The sequence below is a fragment of the Hemicordylus capensis genome, chromosome 6, assembly GCF_027244095.1.
Source record: "Hemicordylus capensis ecotype Gifberg chromosome 6, rHemCap1.1.pri, whole genome shotgun sequence".
In the NCBI taxonomy this organism is placed as follows: domain Eukaryota; kingdom Metazoa; phylum Chordata; class Lepidosauria; order Squamata; family Cordylidae; genus Hemicordylus; species Hemicordylus capensis.
Window position 1 is genome coordinate 79,541,636 of NC_069662.1, and position 21,069 is coordinate 79,562,704.

The window sequence follows — 21,069 nt, forward strand, 5'->3', positions numbered from 1 at the left end:
AGTTTGACCAGTCTGAGTTCAAACCGAACGAGCCCCAGTTCGAACAGAACTGGTTTGAACCGGTTCGGGGGCAATGTTCATAAAGGGGAATCCGCTGAGGAATTTACTGAACTGGGCTGCAGTTGCCTGGGCTGCTATTGGGGAGGCTGGCAGGGGATTTAGAGGAGCCCCATTGCTGAAGCAGGCTGCTGTCCTGCTGCCAGTGGGAAGATAAGTTACCCTCTCATCCTCCACCCTTTTGTGAATTCCCATTTACAAGAATAGCCCTGAACTAGTCCACGAACCAGTAGTCTAACCAGACCAGGACCAGTTTGGACTGGCCATACTGGTCCTGTGCACATCCCTAGTTCTTCATCACAAAACTCAACCCATATTTCAAGTCTAGAACTGGTATTGTAAACTGTACTCCTGCAAAACTTAAAAAAACACACATCTTAACCACAAATAATGGAATTTTAGGAGATTCAGCAAAATAAGAGACTGCTTGAAAGGCAATTAAGCATTATATCTTGTTAGCAGATACAATCATGTAAAAGCTTGTAAACATTTAAAAAGTGGAAATATGATCTGAAAACAGGAAAGCAATGGAGAACATAAAGTCAATTCTAAATTTGTTCAATAATCAACATTACACCTAAAAGTTAATTTTTATTACCAAATAGCAGTTAAAACAAATAGTGGCCAACATGGTGGGCAGTCCTATGTTGATGTTAGGGACACACTGGGGCTGCTGTGCAACTTGAAAGGCAGCTCCAATGCCACAATGGGGCAGCTGGAATGATGTAAAACTGCTGCCAGACAATCATGCAGCACTCCTTCCATTGCAGTGGAAGGAGTGCTGCATGACTGCCCAGAAGCGGTTTTGAATCATTCCACAGTTCCCTCATTGTGCTACATCATTGGGACTTCCCTTCAAGTTGCACAGTAGCCCCAGCGGGTTCCTAACATGAACATAGGGCTGCCTGTTATGCAGCCACTGAAATAAGCATACTGAAATGAAAACACATATCACATTACATCTGGCATGTTTCCCAGAATGTGGGAAACTCCTATATCGGGCAGCAGCAATATATGAAGGTGCTGAAAGGCAGCATCTCATACTGCACAGGAGAAGACAATGGCAAACGCCTCCTGTATTCTACCAAGAAAACCACATGGCTCTGTAGTCGCCAGGAGTCAACACTGACTCAACAGCACAATCTTTCCTTTCCTTTATAGTCCACTGCATTTCCAGGACACACACCCTTTGAGTGTATGTATGCCTGTTTGTGGAAGTAGCGGCAAGTGTGTGCATATGCACATGTGTATAAAAGGAAAGCCACATGTGTGTTCCTACATGCAACAAACTGGTTAATTTAATTCTCTTCTCTAAATCTGTGAAGGGGCCACACCAAAATCCTTCCTAAATTTCAGAAAGGCAGATTGTTATGCCCACCTTAGAGATTCAGAACCCAAAACAGATTCAGATCCAAAATAGTTTTATACTTTGCATGTAGTAGAGATGAGCCCAGAATGTGATTACATTCTGTTCCGAGCTCAGAACGTAAAATAAATGCCTGTAATGGTCCGTTGGAACAACCAGTTAAGCCGGTTGTTCCAGATGGAATGAGCTCAGAATGTTTTGAGTGTTCCAAGAGCCATTTTGGAGGTGTGTTTTTCCCTTGCTAACTGGTTTGGCACTGGCTGACTGGTTTGGCAAGTAGATTTTTATGATAACAAGCCAACCAAGAAGCAAGGAGATCAAAAGCCATTTGGAAGCCAGTCCCAAAACCAATCAGCAAGTGAAAAACACACCTCCAAAATGGCACCCTGAACACTTGAAACGTTCTGACTTGGAACAGGGTCATTTCGTTTCAAGCTTGAAACAGGCCATTCATTTGAAGGACATCCTGTTTCAAGCTTGAAACACTCAAAACAGCCTACCGTATATACTCGAGTATAAACCGATCCAAATATAAGCCGAGGTACCTAATTTTACCTAAGAAACCAAAAAACTGATTGACTCGAGTATAAGCCTAGGGTGGGAAATGCAGCAGCTACTGGTGAGTTTCAATAATCAAAATAAATGCCAATAAAATTACATTAATTGAGACATCAGTGGGGTATATTGTGACCAGTATGAACTTTATTACAGGGGAACATTTTAGCACAGGCAGATAGATGACTCGAGTATAAGCCGAGGCTGATTTTTTCAGCACATTTTGGGTGCTGAAAAATTTGGCTTATACTCGAGTATATACGGTATTTTGAATTGGAACATTTCGAGCTCGAAACTTTCTGAACATCCCTAGCCTATAATATACACGGTTAAGAGCCAATGTATACAGGCTGCAAAATCATGTGGTGAAGCTTTTCCACTTAAGTGTACAACTTCAGGTGACAGATGGGAAATGTCAGTTTGAGTGCTTCCAGTGAAAAAAATTCTCTGCATATAGGGGAAAAAACTCAAAAGGTGTGCCAGGGAGAAGGGTAAGTTGATGCCTTCTTCCCTGACATAATAGTTTTCTACACATACAGCATCTTTTTTGTGGGAGATCACAGAAATACTTGCAATGTCCCACTTGCAGTTAAAATTGTATAGCCCAGGAAAACCTTCACCACTTTATTTTGCTACAGGCACATTACTGACTATTGCAGCAGCAAGAAATAAAATACAGAACTATTTAGTTCTGTATTAAAAAGATGAGCTTTCTGTTTCAAAAAGCAACAGTAATTTTAGACAGTTGTTTTTATATTAAAGTGATTACATATAATGCGGTTTAATCAAAGATCTGTGTATATCGGTACAAACACTCTCAATGACCAATATTAACATTAGATAATGTCTGAAGAAAATTGGTAATATAGTGTGCTTCTCAATGAATTACATAGCAATCAGTTTACAGTTGTATATACTTACCACACAGCCTTGTGCCACTGAGTAAATTAAGATAACAATAAAAACACACAAAATGGTTCGAATTTGTATTGTCAGGCACCCTGGAAAACACTGAAAGAGAAAACCAATATATTCTAAATTAAGCAGTCACATGTACCTTATCTTCCCCTGCCGGGGTGTAGTGTTACTTGCAAAGTAGTCTATAAAAACAGATAATTACATCCGTGCTGTAATGGTCAAAGTAATCGTTCTTATTATGCATTACTATTTCAAGATATGCTTTTTTTAAAAAGTGTGCATATTTATTTTTTATTTAAAATATTTCTATACCGCCCAAAACTTGCATCTTTGGGTGGTTTACAATTAAAATCATTTAAAACATTAAACATATTTAAAACCTAGTATTAACATTATTTAAAACTATAAATCTATTTAAAAGCCTGGGTGAATAAATGTGTCTCCAGTGCCTTTTAAAAAGTTGCCAGAGATGGGGAGGCTCTTATTTCAACAGGGAGCACATTCCAAAGTCCAGGGGCTGCAACGGAGAAGGCCCGTTCACGAGTAGCTGCCATGTGATTTGGTGGCAGCTGCAGGCTAACCTCTCCAGATGATCTTAGCAAGCGGTGGGCCTCAAGGCAAAGAAGACGTTCTCTTAAATACCATGGGCCTAAGCTGCTTAGGGCTGTTAATGACCAGCATCTTGTATTTTGCCCAGTGCAATTCCTTCAGCACAGGAGTAATATGGTCTCTCTGAGATGACCCAGAGACCTGGCTGCCTCGTTCCGAACCAACTGCAATTTCTGGACTATGTACAAAGGCAGCCCCACATAGAGCGCATTGCAGTAATGCATCCTAGAGGTTACCAGCAGATGTACCACTGTTTTGAGGTCGTTCATCTCAAGAAATGGACGCAGCTGGTGTATCAGCCGAAGCTGATAAAAAGCACCTCTGGCCACCGCCTCAACCTGGGACACCAGGGAGAGGTTCAGATCCAGAAGCATCCCCAGACTGCGTACCTGCTCTTTCTGGGGGAGCCTGACCCCATCCAGAACCAGCAGATCAAAATTGTCTCCCGAGTTTCGACCCCACACAATAAGTACCTCCATCTTATCTGGATTCAGCCTCAGTTTGTTATCCTTCATCCAGCCCATTACTGCCTTCAGGCAAGCATTTAGGGAGGTTATGCCTTCTCCTGGTGATGTTGACATGGAGAAATAGATTTGGGTGTCATCAGCATATTGATAACACCATGCACCAAATCCCCAAACCTGCACCACAACCTCTCTCCCAGAGGTTTCATGTAGATGTTAAACAACATCAGAGACAATACAGAGCTCTGAGGGACACCATACGGAAGTTCAGATTCTGAGGAACAACAGTCTCGAAGAGACACCATTTGGAATCTGCCTGTGAGGTAGGAACGGAACCCATGCCAAGCAGTGCCTCCAATCCCCAATCCCCTCAGACGTTCCAGAAGGATACTATGGTCAATAGTATCAAAAGCCACCAAGAGATCCAAAAGGACCAACAGAGTCACACTACCTCTGTCAATTCCCAATTGGAGATCATTCATCAGGCTGACCAAGGCAGTCTCCACCCAATAGCCTACCCGAAAGCCAGTTTGAAATGGGTCTAGATAATCAGTTTCCTCCAAGACCGACTGGAACTGAGGGGTCACCAACTTCTCAGTCACCTTGCCCAACCATGGAAGGTTGGAGACAGGCCTTTAATTATTTAACTCTGAGGGATCCAAGGCAGGCTTCTTCAGCTGAATTGATACAGTACTATCCTCTCAAAAGGAAACTGGTCCTGTAATGGCTGCCACTAGAATTTCTTGTTGCTTGGAGAAATTGGCAAGGCAAAACATTCCTTGTAAAAGTACAGGCAAACCTCGTTACTCACGTCAGTTCCGTTCCTCGCCTACTACCACGAGTAATGAAAACATGAGTAATGAGGCATTGTCCCTTTGGAAAACAGGGGGTTAGATTCCAGAATTCACAAAACAGTTTTTAAAATGGCAGCAACAACAACAAAAACACGCCCTACTGTAGTGTTCTCTGCAGGATCTCCTTGTGCCTAGCAATGCCACTCCAAACTGCAAAATGGCCCCCAAACCACAAAATACTGCTGGAAGATGCTTGGGTTTAAAAAAAACAAAACAAAAAAATAGAAAATTGTTGGAAAATGGTGAAACACTACAGGAAAAAGTACTCTACCATGCTCCGCAGGGTCTCCTTGTGCCCAGCAATGCCCCCTAAGCTCTGAAATACACCCCCAAACTGCAAAATATTGCAGAAAAAAATGCTTGGTTTTCAAAGAAATGAGCCACAAATAGGTTCGGGGTGACAAAATGGAGGGTGGAAGTGACTTTGGCAGTGACTACCAGCCCTCTAAGAATCACGGATATGTAAGTTTTAACCCTTTAGTATCAGCAGATACTGAAATTGAGTGTTAAGCCACATATAACAAGGTTATTCTGTACCTGCACTGTGTTAGCTGCTAGATTTGAATAAAATTAAAAAGATTCTTACCTTTGGGTTTGAAATATAGCAGAGGTGAAATAAAGATATGGACAACTACTGAATAAGTTTGGGAAAGGAAAATGCAGTCACAGCATTTCAGATTACTTACTTGTACTCGAGTGACATGTAGATACATGATACACGCCACTAGAAAGCATATGCAGAACACCAGGAGGACAAGGACTACGGTACTCCTAGAAGAAACATACAGAAACTGAGACATGGAGCATACAAATGCATTGGCTTATTCCTAAAACTTGATGGATGGAGATGGCTAAATCTCAAAGGATTTTTCCTTACTGTATAGTCAATAGGTACAATAGATTTCTAAATGCTGTAGTCTGAATTTTACTTCCTCTGCTGCTCATATCTTCAACTGAACTGTAATTTTTCAGAATGATATACTTTTTCTTGTACCTGCTTTCATTGATTCTCAGTGTTTACCACTTATAATTTTATTGATTTATTATTATTATTATTATTATTATTATTATTATTATTATTATTATTATTATTTATATACCACTTTTTAACAAATAAATTCAAAATATATGATTTACATAGCAAAGGGGAAAAAGTGGAAAATGCGATGAGAAAATGTTTCCCTGTCCCAAAGGGGCTCACAATCTATAGAAATCGAACAAATAAACAATCTAAACAAACAAGAAAACATCAGCAACAGCCACTGGAGAGATGTTAAAATTAAAATATATCTGATCTGATCCTGAGATTTTTTAGATTTCCTTCCCAAGTGACTAGATATCTGTATACAGGTGAAACTCGGAAAATTAGAATATTGTGCAAAAGTCCATTAATTTCAGTAATGCAAATTAAAAGGTGAAACTGATATATGAGACAGACGCATTACATGCAAAGCGAGATAAGTCAAGCCTTAATTTGTTATAATTGTGATGATCATGGCGTTCAGCTCATGAAAACCCCAAATCCACAATCTCAGAAAATTAGAATATTACATGGAACCAAGAAGACAAGGATTGAAGAATAGAACAATATCGGACCTCTGAAAAGTATAAGCATGCATATGTATTCAGTACTTGGTTTGGGCCCCTTTTGCAGCAATTACTGCCTCAATGCGGCGTGGCATGGATGCTATCAGCCTGTGGCACTGATGAGGTATTATGGAAGACCAGGATGCTTCATTAGCGGCCTTCAGCAATTCTGCATTGTTTGGTCTCATGTCTCTCATCCTTCTCTTGGCAATGCCCCATAGATTCTCTATGGGGTCAGGTCAGGCGAGTTTGCTGGCCAATCAAGCACAGTACACTGTATACTTTTCAGAGGTCCAATATTGTTCTATTCTACAATCCTTGTCTTCTTGGTTCCATGTAATATTCTAATTTTCTGGGATTGTGGATTTGGGGTTTTCATGAGCTGTACGCCATGATCATCACAATTATAACAAATTAAGGCTTGACTTATCTCGCTTTGCATGTAATGCGTCTGTCTCATATATCAGTTTCACCTTTTAATTTGCATTACTGAAATTAATGGACTTTTGCACGATATTCTAATTTTCCAAGTTTCACCTGTATTTAGCTCCTGAAGTATATCTTCCCACATCAAGGAAACATGAGCAGAGAAATTATTCTGCTGAATTTTCTTGGTTCCAGGCTGGTAAAAGGTAAAGTGTTCCATCAAGTCGATTTTGACTCCTGGTGCCCACAGAGCCCTATGGTTGTCTTTGGTAGAATACAGGAGGAGTTTACCATTGCTATCTGTCGTGCAGTATGAGATGATGCCTTTCAGCATCTTTCTATATCGCTGCTGCCCGATATAGTACCAGCAGGGATTCAAACCGTAGGAATAAGGACGCATTTTCATCTATCTAAGATTTGCATTTACCTAGGGGCCTCTTCAGTCATAAGCCTTAGGAGAAATAATTTTTTTAATAAGTCAGTCTCCACATTTGGCCTAGCTTTGTTACCAAGAAATAAAAGCTATTAAGAATCCAAAGCATGTCCAAAACACTCATACTTCACTAAAACATGCACACTGTGCTTAATTTAAAAACATGTGAAAATACTTACTGTGGGATTATTAAAAGGTAGACAAGGCCAAATAAGGCAGCTAGAATCAGTGACAAGACTACAGCACTGGTAAAATATTCATCCTGAAGCTGGTGATACTGCAAATGAGGGGAGAAAGACACATACAGATAGTTATTCAGCCATATGTGCCACAAAGTGGGAAACAACTGTGTCTGAAAATACAGTAGTACAAAGAGGCCCACACTTTTGCTTACCGACTCATTGCAGTTATGCACATATTTTCTTTCCAAGTCAGCATGAAGTCAGGGAGAGCTCTCATCCTACTCTGAACAAGGATGAGTTTTTCTATTTAAAAACGTTTTTATCTGAAACATTGCAATTTGAAAAGTTTCGAGCACCATTTTGGAGGCCTGCTTTTTCCTTGCGGATTGGTTTTCTGGCACTAGTTTCTGATTGGCTTGCAATTTCCTTGCTTCTTGGTTGGCTTATCATACAAATCAAGAGTTGTCATGGGGAACTGTGCCCCCATTGACTGGGGCGGGGGTGGAGGGCAGGGGAAACTCAAAAGGAAGAGTTTCAAAATGTATTTAAGGGAACTGGGAGGAAGAGAGAGCTCTTACATTGTGTTTCTCTTGAAGAGGATACACCAGGAGAGGTGGAAGGAAGGTTTGATATTTCTGGGTGATTGCTGTGATGCGCTCCATGTCTGGCCTTGAGACTAACTTGTGCTTCACTCACTGCTCTGGTCTGCTCTGCAGTCTGCATTGCAAGGTGTACTCAGTCAAAATGTGGCTGAATATCTCCTAACTGAGCTTAGGGCTATGCTTGCTGCTAAATAAAGGTGCTGGCAGCTGTTGCAATGCTAACGTAAGGAATCATAATTGTTTGTGAGAGAGCAACTTGTTATTGAAGCTCGAGGGCGAATCTGGTGGCTAAGCCACCCACCCACCTAAGCAGCCACCCTCTTAAACGAGGTTAATGGAACAAGCGCTCTGTTAACCTTTTTTTTCCTGGATTGTGTGTTTACCACAGCTGCTTGCACACTCAGGGGGGAGGGGAGGGGAACCCAGAAATGCACTGCACACTTGCACGGTGCATTACTGGGGCTCTCAGCAGCACTTCCCTTCACCTGACCCCCGGAGCTGCCGGGTGAGGCATGGGCGGACAGCAGGAGAGCCGCCACTCTTCTGGGTGGGTGATCTGCCCACCCAGTGATGGGTAAATTATCATATGCAGAGACAGTGGGTCAAACCTGCTCTTCCTGCAGACCTCCTTTTGGCGCTTCACACTGCTTGTAAGAAGCACCTCATTATGTTACTGTAGCACAGGCACTGTGGCTGGTAGTGGATTCTGGCTCAGTGATTCTTTTTTGGCCATTTTTGGACTGTGTTTGAAATGTGTGTTCTGTGTTGGGAGGACAAATTCCCTTTTACTGTAAACCTCTGCAGTGTTTTTCAAGGCAGGGTTGCAAAATGCATTGCAAATTGAAATGCAAAACTTGTATGCAGTGCACTCTGTGAGTGCAGCTTGTTCTTGTTCAAGTGGGTGATTTGTAACAAATTTTAGCCTTTCCCCCAACCCCCCATAGGATCCTATGGGGGTTTGGGGAAAAGGTTAAAAATCTGTTAAAAATCACCCACTTACCCATTTCTTTTGTGGGTTGGGTGGTAGGTAGAACCCATCATGCCTTACCACTCAACTCACTTTGGTGTTCTTAGGAGCTACCTGTGGGAAACAATGGGGTGTTTTGCATTTCCCCATTGTTTTCTATGGCCAAAACACTTCAAATGTTTCAAGTTGTGTTTCACTGAAACAATTGTTTGATTGCTGTTTCAACAAAACATTTCGGCCATCTGCATTTTCTTTCAGGCTTGAAACAAAATGTAAAATCCATTTCATGCACATCACTAGACTGCACACTTTAAGAAAGTACTTGTTATATAGTCAAATTGAACAGGCCTTGCAGACTATAACAGATTGTTCAAGATGCTGAACCTTTAATGAGCTATATCAAAAACAAGCATTTCCCTCTATTGTGATACATCTTGATTGTCCCTGTAGATCTTCCTAGCAGTATTATAAGTGCGGTTAACATGCCTTACAGAATCTGTCTCATAAATATTCTTCAGGTGATTTTTTTTAGAATCCTGAGGATCTTTTTTTTTTTTAATTCTTTTAAAGACAAGTTTTAATTCCTTTGGGTACCTGAACTAAAGCATGAGAACTACACAAGAATTTTCTGCTGAAAAACAGAAATCTTGTCGCAGGGAGAATAGGATGTGCATGGAACCAATTTTGCTGGTTTGGCTCAAATCTGGACTGGGTTCGAGATGACCTGGCCCAGTTTGGCCATCAAGCTGAGCCAAGCAAGCTCACGAACCAGCTCGGGGGGTATACTTCTAAAGAGGAATCCGGCGAGGATTCTCCTTTACAAGTAAAGGGATTTCCCTACACTAAAGTGGGGAGTAGTAGTAATTAGCTTAATAATTAAGGTGGTGGGGTTAGCAGAGGTGGCCATGGCAGAAACATTGGAGGTGGCAGTGGGGGCTCCTTCAACCTCCCCCCCCCCCCGGCCTCCTAAATGACAGTCTGGGCTGGTTGTGGCCTACTTCAGGTTCAAGAGGCACAAGAGAGTGGGCTAGTCAAACTGAAGTACTGCCCAACAAAAGACATGATAGCAGATGGGCTGACCAAGCTGCTACCAAGAGACCAGTTCCAGATTCTCTGAGAGATGTCACTCACACTTAGGCATGGCCCAGGCTCCGTAGAGCCCATGCAAGCTCTCCAGAGCTCATTTCCAGCCAGCGCTTGCTGGCTACATTTATTGCCCTTCCTCTCCCTCCAGCAAGGGAAAGAAAGGGAAATAAATGCACCCAGCCTGCAAACTCTGACTGGAAATGCAACTGGAGGGCTGGGGCGATAAGACCATGCTCCTTTGAACATGATGTCACATGCACGGACGTCACTGGTGTGCGCTGCAGACGTCACTGCTGTGCGTGGGGGCCACCAGCAGGGCAGAACATGGGCTGCCGATCCACCGGCTACGCCACTGGTCCTAAGTCTTAAAGGTCCAGCAGTTTCCCCTGAATACTCCTACCTTAGTTGTCACCCCCATTTGGGAAAATTGCCTAAAACAGTCCCTTGCTGCCTGGGTTTCCTGGCTAGTAGTGCAACAGAAAAGCATTTTCTAAAGAGGAACCTGGCAAGCAAAACTAGTACCAACAGCCAATATCTTGATAAAGGCCTTGTGATGACTGAAGCCAAGATTCCCATTAAAGTACAGGGAAAGTAATTCAAACCTTGAATAAAAAGGATGCAACTTCTCCTTTTCCTTGACTAATGGAGTTAATAAAAGCTTCACTTACTTTTTGCTCACGTTCAATCTGTTTATACTTCAGGGTAAAAAAATTTAGGTCTGCCATCTCCGACTCAGTTTGCCGGGCCTCTATTAAACGGCTGATGTATCGGTTCACTCGAGTTCCGGGAGTGTTGTATACAACATTTGTAGAAAAAGAGGAACGATTCCTGAGTTTTTCAGAGGCTGTCCTTAATGCCCTTCTCTGTGGCAAAAATGAAATATAAGAGGATGAGTGGAATTCAGTTTTTATCTTAACTTCTAAGCACATGAAAAGTTGAGCATATTTGGAAATGTTGTAAATAATACGCTTATCCAAACACCCAAAGGGACAACATTCCCTGGCTTCAAAAGTATTTGAAAAATCTATGGTCTTACAAGATGATATAATGATCTCCAAAGGAACTCACTTGTTATTTATTAACTTGAGATCACGTTCGATACACTAATATTATCTACTATCATCTCTGATTGAATGCTTGTGGAACAGAGGAAGAAAAAAACCCTGCTTGACTTTCAGACACAATCTCAAGAGCAATCTGGAACATTCTCTGTTCGGCTTTTATGTAAAATATAACATATTGTATACAAAGAAGTTGCATGTCTGAATAGATATACAATAAAACCTCATTTCAATGGACTATGGGTGTGTGTGTGGCGGGGAAGGGCTCTCCTTATTAGGGGATAGTCTGTAAGATCGAGACAGTCACATAAGTTGCATTATAAACACACAAAGGAAGTCTTTTTACTGTTCCTCCTCTACGACACATCTGCCCAGCAATCACTAATGGACACAGTCTGATGTTCTTAGAAGTACCTAGGAACCACTGATGGAATTGGAAATCTTTTTTCTTATCGGTTGGATATCCCACAATCTGGCTTTGTCAGATCTGCCCAGCAACCACTGATTTCAGGGTACATTTTTCCTAGTGGTTGACTATTTCTCCCTTGGCCAATCTTGGCTCTTGCTCCAAGCAGATGGAGGAAGCAGGGTATGGATGCTGTCCCCCAAGTCTGTAAAATTGGGGTCTGTAAAATGGAGGCTTTACTTTTTAAAGCTGCCATTATTATGGAAATTGGAATGCTGGTTTCCATGTGATGGTACCAGTTCTCACAAGCTGAGCCTCAATGAAGGCCTTGCTAGAACCACCCTAAGGATTTTATTTGCCTTCTTTGAGGACACAACACATTGGCAAGTTGTGGCCATCTTCTGATACACCAGCATCTCTTGATATTTTCCTTCCTCAGTCATTTACACCCAATGACCCCACTCTCAGCCAATTAAAAAATGATATATTTGTCCCCAAACACAAAACTTCCCACTTTTTACTAGAGATGTGCACAAAACAATTTTTTTGTTTCAAATTTGAATCAAATTCCAAAAATTCATTTTTTATTTGAATCAAATTTGAATCTGATCTGAAAAGTTGATTCAAATCATATTTGAATCAATTCAACCCTGTTTTGCACCTTTTTTAACCAATCGTGAGGGCTGAATGGTTTAAAAAAGGTTCCAAACAGCTATTGAATTGAATTGAATTCAAATTGAATTGCCCTTTTAAGGGGTTATGTGATTTGAATTTGAATCGAATCACCCAGATTCAAGTCAAATTGATTCAAATTCGAATCAATTCGCACACCCCTACTTTTTACTACTTATTGCCAGTTTTTATTACTTCAGTTCTTGAGGTCATCCAATTCACTTTGCATCATTTCCTGATCTTTCAGAAATGTTGCTATCTGCAAACTGCCTTACATCCAATATACTAGTTCCCCCCACCCCATTATATTCCTTTCTTTATATTTGTTCTAGGGCCTCACCTACTGGACATTATGCTAATAGTTCTGCAGTTATCTGGGTCACTTCTAGTCCCTGATCAGTCAGCTGAAGTGTGAAGGTCAAAACCCTGGGATCTTGTTTGTGAAGATGTTGCAGCCCCATGATGACAATTCATTTGGAAGGTGGCTATGATATACTTGGAAGCTATGGTCATGGATCCCTGAAGCAGTGCAATTTGTAAGGAAGACAGTGAGTACCTGCACAGTGTACATGGAAGCCAGGGGTATGTATAATTTATGGATCTGGTGGAAGCACAGGATAATGCAAGTAAGGCAGCAGGAGACATCTTCCTAAGACTCCATGTGAAAGGCAGGGAAGAAACCGATCACATAAAATATAGCTTTCTTCTGCATGGTTTGTTGTTGTTGTTTGGTGGGCAGGGAAGCAGGTGGAAATTTAGAGTGAAAAAACTTCCAGATCAGACACACCCCTCTTTGATGAAAGAGAGAGACAAAACTTCAAATTTGTCCAAAATTCTACTGTGAGAAGTTCTGTGATTCTGGAAAGCTTGAAAAATTAAGAAGCAAAACCACGAAACATCACCATCTAGTGGCAAAGAAAATATCATGATTTATTCACTACGTCTTTTCTTAGGGTTATTCAATTTTGCAGTTGTGTTAATATTATGTGCATGCATGCACACATGTGCAGTGAGGAGAATGATTGTAGTAAAAGTAGTAAATAAAATCAGCAAAGTAGAATCTCTAAACATCACTTTGGAGAACCTTTCAAGCCACTCAAAAGTTGTTTTTGAGTTTTGTAATTTCAAGCCAGTACCTTGGTTCTAGACAATTTGATAATTCTAATGAAGAATGTTATAGCATATGAGCAAGGCACAGATGCTGTCCAAAAGCATTATTCTCCTGAATTACACTCTCACGGATGAACTGGGGATGAACTGTACAAATAGGCAAGGGCAAGTCTCTTTAAAATCTCCAGTATGTATTTCTTTTTTGCCATATCTCAGAAAGAGGCCATTGTAGTATTTTACAACTGTGCCTTGTCTAAACAATGGCTGCTGCACAATATTGCAAGCAATACATTAGAAGGTGACAAAAGAAACCCTAGTTACTTTGTGGAGCAAATGGCATTTATGTGGTAGAAATAATCTTATTTGCTTTCTTCTTCTTAAAAGTTTTGTTTGTTTTTTGAGGAGGAACAGAATCTTAAAAAAAAAATTATACTGCTATTGAGGCCTTTGCAATGCTTTAATAGCACAGAAAGGCAGGGTTCTAGTTAAGATGGAGATGAAATATAAACCTCACAGGTCTTCTCAAAATCTAAAGTACGTATCTCCATCTAGACTGTGCTCTGGATTTCTTTAGCAAATCCATATCCAACTGTTTTTTCCCCCAATGATAGCTGCTACTTAGGGAAGTGGTAAACGCTGCTCCCTAACCCCTAAAGCACCATGCATGCCCTCTCCATTTGCTTGCCCAAACATCATTGCCCCAGAACCATTTATGAGCTCAAAAGTGTGTTCTCCTTTCAGATCTGACCAAGAAAGGCCTAACCAGTGCAACTTTCCCTGTTTCCCTCAGGTCAGTCCATAAGGAGGAGAGAGATTGGTATTTAATTGTATATACCACACATTTTATAAAGATACATACTTAATTAAATATATGTTACCTTGTCATCATCTTCGCAAGTCATGACATTGGAGAAAGGGATCTCGGCTTTAAACATTTTACGACAATGCATGAGTTGGACCAGCAGGTAACAGACAGTCTTGAACTTCATTCTTTTGGCAGGCTTTATATCTGAGAGAATAAGCCCTGGAAATATCTGTAAGAATATTAATATAAAGACATGTTTTAAATGATTAGATAAATATACAGACATCAAATATAACAGGACATTACAGCCAGAATAAACTTGAAATAGGCAATATTTAAAAAGGTAAATAAAAAGAAGTTTTTTGATATAAACCGTATGTTTAAAAAGTATAATATTTATTTAGGGCTATTTTCAACATGGGAATAATCCAAACAACAGAGGTACTGACAGTGAGGGGTTGGGACCCGAGAAATGGTTTAGATCTGTCTGTTCTGGATGGAGTTACACGCCCCCTGAAAGATCAGGTAAGTAGCTTGGGAGTGCTTCTGGACCCCAAGCTCTCACTGGTTTCTCAGGCTGAGGCAGTGGCCAAGAGCGCTTTTTATCAGCTTTGGCTGATACGTCAGCGACGTCCATTTTTGGAGGTAAATGACTTTAAAACAGTGGTACATATGTTGGTAACCGTCAGGCTTAACTACTGTAATGCACTTTACGGGGGGATGTCTTTGTTCGTAGTCTGGAAACTACAATTGGTACAGAATGCAGCAGCCAGACTGGTCTCCGGGACAACATGAAGGGACCACATAACACCAAACTTAAAAGAACTGCACTAACTGCTGATATGTTTCCAGGTGAAATATAAAGTGTTGGTTATTACCGATAAAGCCCTTAATGTCTTAGGCCCAGGGTTTTTCAGAGAGGGCCTTCTTTGTCATGAACCCTGCTGCCTGTTATGGTGTTCTGGAGAGGTCTGGTTACGGTTGCCGTCGGCTCATCAGCTAGCGGCCCTGGACCAGGCTTTCTCTGTGGCTGCCCTGGGGCTTTGGAATATGCTTCCCGCTGAAATAAGAGCATCTCCTTCTCTGTTTGTTTTCAGGAAGACCCTCAAGATGCACCTGTTCTCACAGGCTTTTAATTAGAATTAATCTTAATAATTTGTTTTAATAACTGTTTTATGTGATTGTTTTTATTGTGTTTCATGGATTTTAATCAGTTACTTTTTATATTGTTTTAAACTTTGTACATCGCCTAGAGGTGTACATATCAGGCGGTATAAAATATAATTAATAAATAATAACAATCCACAAGGAAGCTCCCCAAGCAAATCCCTTTTGTCGATCTTCCAAAGAGGCCCCAACAGCACAGTTGGGGGTTATTCAATTTTATCCTCACAACAGTCTTGTTGACTTAGACTGAAAGATAGTAACTGGCTCACAATCATGTGGTCATTGTCATGGCTCCACAGTTTAATTCGGGCCAGTGATTGGCCCAAGAGTATTAGGTGTCAGGGATGTCATTTAGAGATGGAGGGAAACAAATCACAACAGTCTATTATAAGTCAAGAGACTACATTCACATACGGTAAAAATATGTAGTTGGCATAACAATCAAGAGCAGACCTTGCAACCTTGCTATGAACCTTACTCTTCCTTTCCCCCTGAAATCTCCTTGCCCCCAATCCTAAAATGTTCCCAAGTGCATTACCAACAGATCGGACATAAAAATAGTTGCCTGACTCTTCAAAACCAGAAATGAAAATATGGCCAACAATTTGTGAAAAGCAAGACTGATGAAAGTTCATGTGAAAAGGGTAAAGCACCTTTAGCATAGAAAGATGTTCTTGGCTAACAAAGCTTGCAAACCTGTACTCCATCTGAATGCACCCCAATATGTAGCATACTGCTACTCAGTTGAAAGCTGCGATTTAGAGGAGTTTTAGATAAGCACATAGGATCCAGCAGCTCATATTCTTGCAGCAATTGTGTGTGTGTGTGTGTGTGTGTGTGATTAGAAACAAGCTCAGAAGTTGATTTGCTCCCACTCCATTAAGAGCATTTTTTGCCCAAGCTGTTTTCCATTCTAACATATATTGGGCCCATTCACATGACCGCTTGGGAAGGTGGACAGGGAGGAAGGCTGCAAAACCTTACCTTTCCCACAAACGATCACAATGACATTGCTGGGCGCGCGGATCACGTGCCCGGACACTCCACTGCTGCCCCTGGCAGCACAGAGGTGCAGAGGCCAGGATGCGTTATCCCAGTCCCAGAGAATCCCACAATGCACCGCACCAGTGCACAATGCATTGTGGGGATCCCCCCCCCGCGACAGACAAGTGCCTGTCAGTGTTTGCAAAGCAGCCAGCTCTGCACACAGTCGCATAAACGCTCGCTCCCTTAACCTCATTTGAAAAGTGGGCTCCCTAGGTGGGTTTGCCACTGAAGCACCGGCAGGGAGCCCCGGGGCTCCCAATGATTCTTACAGACAGCCAAGCCCGGGCTTGGCACTTGTGAGAATATCCTCGTTTGCCAATGAGATATGTTTTAATACCATAGAAAAACAGACCTTAGCAGAGTGCAGGTGTTCCTATACAAATGATTTAAATTATATAAATTACTCAGCAGAACCCCCAAATCCACCCCATTAGCTAATGCATTAGTTAATGCATTTGGTTGTGGGTCAAATCAGATATTCGCTCCAACACTAGGCTCCTGCACAGGGGATGCAGGTCAAGGCAGTAGCAAATAGCAATATGTGTGCCCCCCTTCCCCTTGCAGATGACATCACACACAAGCTGAGCATTCCCGATTTTTACAATTCACCCCTTCAAAGAAATATTTTTAAAGTACATGTAGAAAACCTGCACATATTTTATTCTTATTTCCTTGCTATTAGCAGAAGTACATAAACCTCAAGAAACACATCCTAAAAGGGAAGTGTGGTTTCTCAATCCTACTGTAATAGCTGCAAAGTTACTAGCTCTGTACGAATTTACACAAACTAAGGACCTGTCCTTCAATGTCAAAAGTACTGATTTAGTATCCTCTTAATAATATAAGCCTTTATGGAATCTGTTTAACTTTCTAACCACTCAAGCAGTGACAGAATGCAACTGACGGATGTTGAAAATCATGTCTGTTTATGCTGGATGACACAACAGAATGACAGTGATGGGAGGGCTGTCACAGCTTCCAGTGCAGTTGCTGCTGTGCAGTTCTGAACAAATCCCATGTTAATGAATGCCGGCCCATTTGATATAAAGTCAAAGACATCAGCTCTTCCTCGTTTGCACTCAATCACATTTACAGTTTCTTTTTTAAAAAATATTGCCAGCTGTGGGCTTCGAAAAATGTCCTATATATTTCCCAGCCAGTTTGACTTTTTCCTAACCTGTAAAAGCAACTGCATGTGCCATAATTTAGCAGGTTTGGGATTACTATATTCAGACTCTAGAGGCTCTTGCACCCTCAAGTGTGGAACATAAAAGGGAGTAGCTGAACTTGGAATCATTTTACTTTTTTTACACAACTCTTATATAAGGTTGCCCCTTTTTCTTTTCACTGGCCATGCTCTTATATCAACAACAATCTAACATAAAAATTTAGCAAGTGAATTCACCCCCCACCCACCACTCATTGGTTGAGAACAATTGAGGATTTCTCCCACCAATTATTCCACTGCTCGACTTATAAGGAGGAGGCAAAAACTTACTAAGTTTCTGGCCAGTTACACAATGGCTTAACTTCCATAATAAACTGAAAACTGCCATTAGTTGTTATTCTCTTTGGATTCAGAGTAGCATTGCTTATCCTTTGGCACCTCACTGGTAAAAACCCTATATACTTTGCACTGGAAAACCAGCCCAATTACAGACCAGAAGTGCCAATCAGAATTCCACCAATACTGTACCCTTTTGACTGCAATGGATGAAGTGGCTTTGTTTGCTCATGCCTCTGAGAAAAGTAACAAAAGATAAATAATGCATACTGGGATCTCTTAAAACAAGCAAATAAGAAACAGGATCCCCACCATATTATGTACAAAATATATAATGAAGAGTAGGTAACAAATGGGTTTAGTATAGTTTTGTAATCAAAGATACTCTCAACGGTAATACAGTCAGTTTCAAACAAGTCCACAAATCCAAAACAGTGACCTCCATTTTGATCACCTGGAGTGACCTCCATTTTGATTAGTCTTTTTCAAGTGGTGAATAGTCTTCGAAAAGTTCTATAAACTTGACAGCACTGATCCAAATGCTCCAGAATCCAATCTTATGAGAAATATAAAACTCAGTTACTATCTAGTTGTAATCATGTTTCATATGAATATAGATACTTAATGAGAATATCTCCAAAAATTCCCAATATAAGGACACCTTACTACAAATAACATGTTATAAAACATCAAGCAAACAGCCTGTACATAGCTCACAATGTATGAAACCATCTTTGTTACAAAAGGATATACTAAAAACAACCAGTCCACTACAGCATTCCAACCAGGCAAATGTTTCATACATTGTGAGCTTTGTACAAGCTTTTTGCTTGACATTTTATAAAATGTTATTTGTAATAAGGTGCCTTTATATTGGGAATATTTATTCATTTATTTATTTATTTAGAGCATTTTTATACCGCCCCAAACCAAGGTCTCAGGGTAGGTTTTTTGGCAGGTATTCTCAATTATATTTTTATATAACAATATATAATGGAATGGAATGGAATGGAATGTAAGATAATATTTTTATCATTGGTGTGTATGCTTTCTTCTGTTTCTTAAAGACATTCTATTACCTAAGGTCAAAAAAATAAATAAACTGAAATTTTAATGCCAAAAACAAACTAGCCGCTTCATTACTAAGAGCCGGGCTACTGTACAGGCACAGGAACAAGACCAGATTTTTTTAATGAGCACTATATCTCATACAGAATGGGCTGAACCAGTTATCTGATATTTTATATATTTTATGCTTTTCTTAAGGTCAATGGGTGTAATAAACCTTACCTACCTACCTTAACCGGAATATTAATTATTATTATTATGCCACATTTACACCAGTTATGAGCTATCAAAAACAGCTTATATTTAAAACATAAGAACAATAATAAAAATGCAAATAATGACAAAACAGATTTTTAAAAAATAAATAACCTCTTTCCCTGCAAGTAACCAGGTTAGCACCAGAGAATGCAACATTATTTTGTTTTTTTGTCGGAAACATGGTGATAGAGATACATCAAAGAGGCTAGTCTCTTTGTATGCCAATTCTTAAATTTCTGAATAAACCTCAGTTAAGAAAACTAAATTGAATAAGAGGAGGCATTACAGAGATTGCAAGGCTTAAAAAAAATAAAATGGCTGCTAGTCCTCTTGAAAACAGAGTCTAATATCTGGTACAAGAATCACGCCAGACCATGTTTCTAGAATGTTATTTGAAAGCTATGGTTTTCTCGCCATATTTCTCCCTTTCTGCAGGCAGTAGTAAGGATAGGGTGTTGAGCAGGGATGTAGTTAGGGGAGAGGGGGTCCATGTTTGCCCCTCTCCCTGGTGGCCCCTTGGAGTGAGGCAGATAATGGAGAAAACAGGGAGGGGTGGAGCTGCGCGGCCCTCAGGAGCCTGGGATCTTTGAACCCATCTGCTCAATTATAGCTACACCCCTGGTGCTGAGTGGACAGGATGATGCAGAATGGGTCTCCCCTGTGCCCAAAATCACCCTCTCAAGGGGGGGGGGTGTTGTTGCCTGAATTACTTTAAACCAGGGCAAACAGATGCTATGCAAAAAGAGAATGTTGGCAGGTGCAACTTTTCTCGCTCCCGGAACACAAGAACATGATTAGCTGCACCTGTCAAACTGCACATATGAAGCTGCTTTATACTGTCAGACAGGTGGGTCATTTGGCCAAATACTGCCTACACTGATTAGCAGCAGTTCTCCCAGGCAGAGATCTTCCAGCCCAGCTGCCTGAGTTCCTCTAGCTGGAAATGCCAGGGATTAAATCTGGGATCACATGCATATAACGCATATGCTCTTCTACTGAGTCCTCCCCATAATTATGTTCCTGCATAGCTAAGTCTATTTAAGCTATAGGTACTCTTTCCTCTATTGAAAAAAGCATATACTTCAGGAGATGGGCAGGAGTTTTAGATTATGTCTGGGTATCATTCATTCATTCATTCAATTTTTATACCGCCCGTCCAAAAATGGCTCAGGGCGGTTTACACAGAGAAATAAATAAATAAGATGGACCCCTGTCCCCAAAGGGCTCACAATCTAAAAATAAATTTAAGACAGACACCAGCAACAGTCACTGGAGGTACTGCGCTGGGGATGGATAGGGCCAGTTACTCTCCCCCTGCTAAATAAAGAGAACCACCACATTAAAAGGTGCCTCTTTGCCAAGTTAGCAGGGGGTTAGCAGGGGGTTAGCAGGGGTATCAAGTTTTGAGAGGTCTAGCAGCCAATTTACTTAAGGCATCAGCCTTACAATATCTTCAGTGACAACTGCAATTATTGGATTTAGTCTAGTTTGGTCAGTCCACTTGAACTGTATGCCTACATGGGGTGGGAGGATGTGCCTTACTCATGCCTGGATTGGACTGGCACAACTTTCCACCAGCCTCAGGAATGATGAGAAGGACCCTTAGAATGGTGGTGTCTGGTGCTGTACTTTCTGCTTTTTGTGCCAGATACAACTGATCCCCACTGTACTGTATGTTATGTATGATGGTGGTAAAGGTCTATATGAACACTGGCTTCCACTAAAAGTAACTGAAAGTACACACACACACACACACACACAATGAGCAAAATGAAGACTAAATGTCCACTTCCTATAAGACCTTATTGCACACAAGCCTATCAAGCTTAACAATTGTGTCCTGCCTCTCTTGAGCTTGGATACTA

At 40.9% G+C, this 21,069-nt stretch overlaps 1 protein-coding gene across 2 annotated transcripts in view; it reads right to left on the reverse strand.

Moving 5' to 3' along the window:
- The window catches only part of ADCY1 (adenylate cyclase 1), a 285,419-nt gene that overhangs the window by 39,832 nt on the left and 224,518 nt on the right, over positions 1–21,069 (reverse strand). For both annotated transcript variants that reach the window (XR_008309536.1, XM_053259719.1), the window contains exons 8-12: positions 14,234–14,389; positions 10,775–10,969; positions 7,449–7,546; positions 5,510–5,594; positions 2,900–2,989 (exon numbers count right to left, since the gene is read on the reverse strand). Coding sequence is in view for 1 of the 2 variants with exons in the window: in XM_053259719.1 (XP_053115694.1) it covers positions 2,900–2,989; positions 5,510–5,594; positions 7,449–7,546; positions 10,775–10,969; positions 14,234–14,389 (624 nt within the window). In the remaining variant the exon portion in view is untranslated. The remainder of the gene's footprint in view (positions 1–2,899; positions 2,990–5,509; positions 5,595–7,448; positions 7,547–10,774; positions 10,970–14,233; positions 14,390–21,069) is intronic.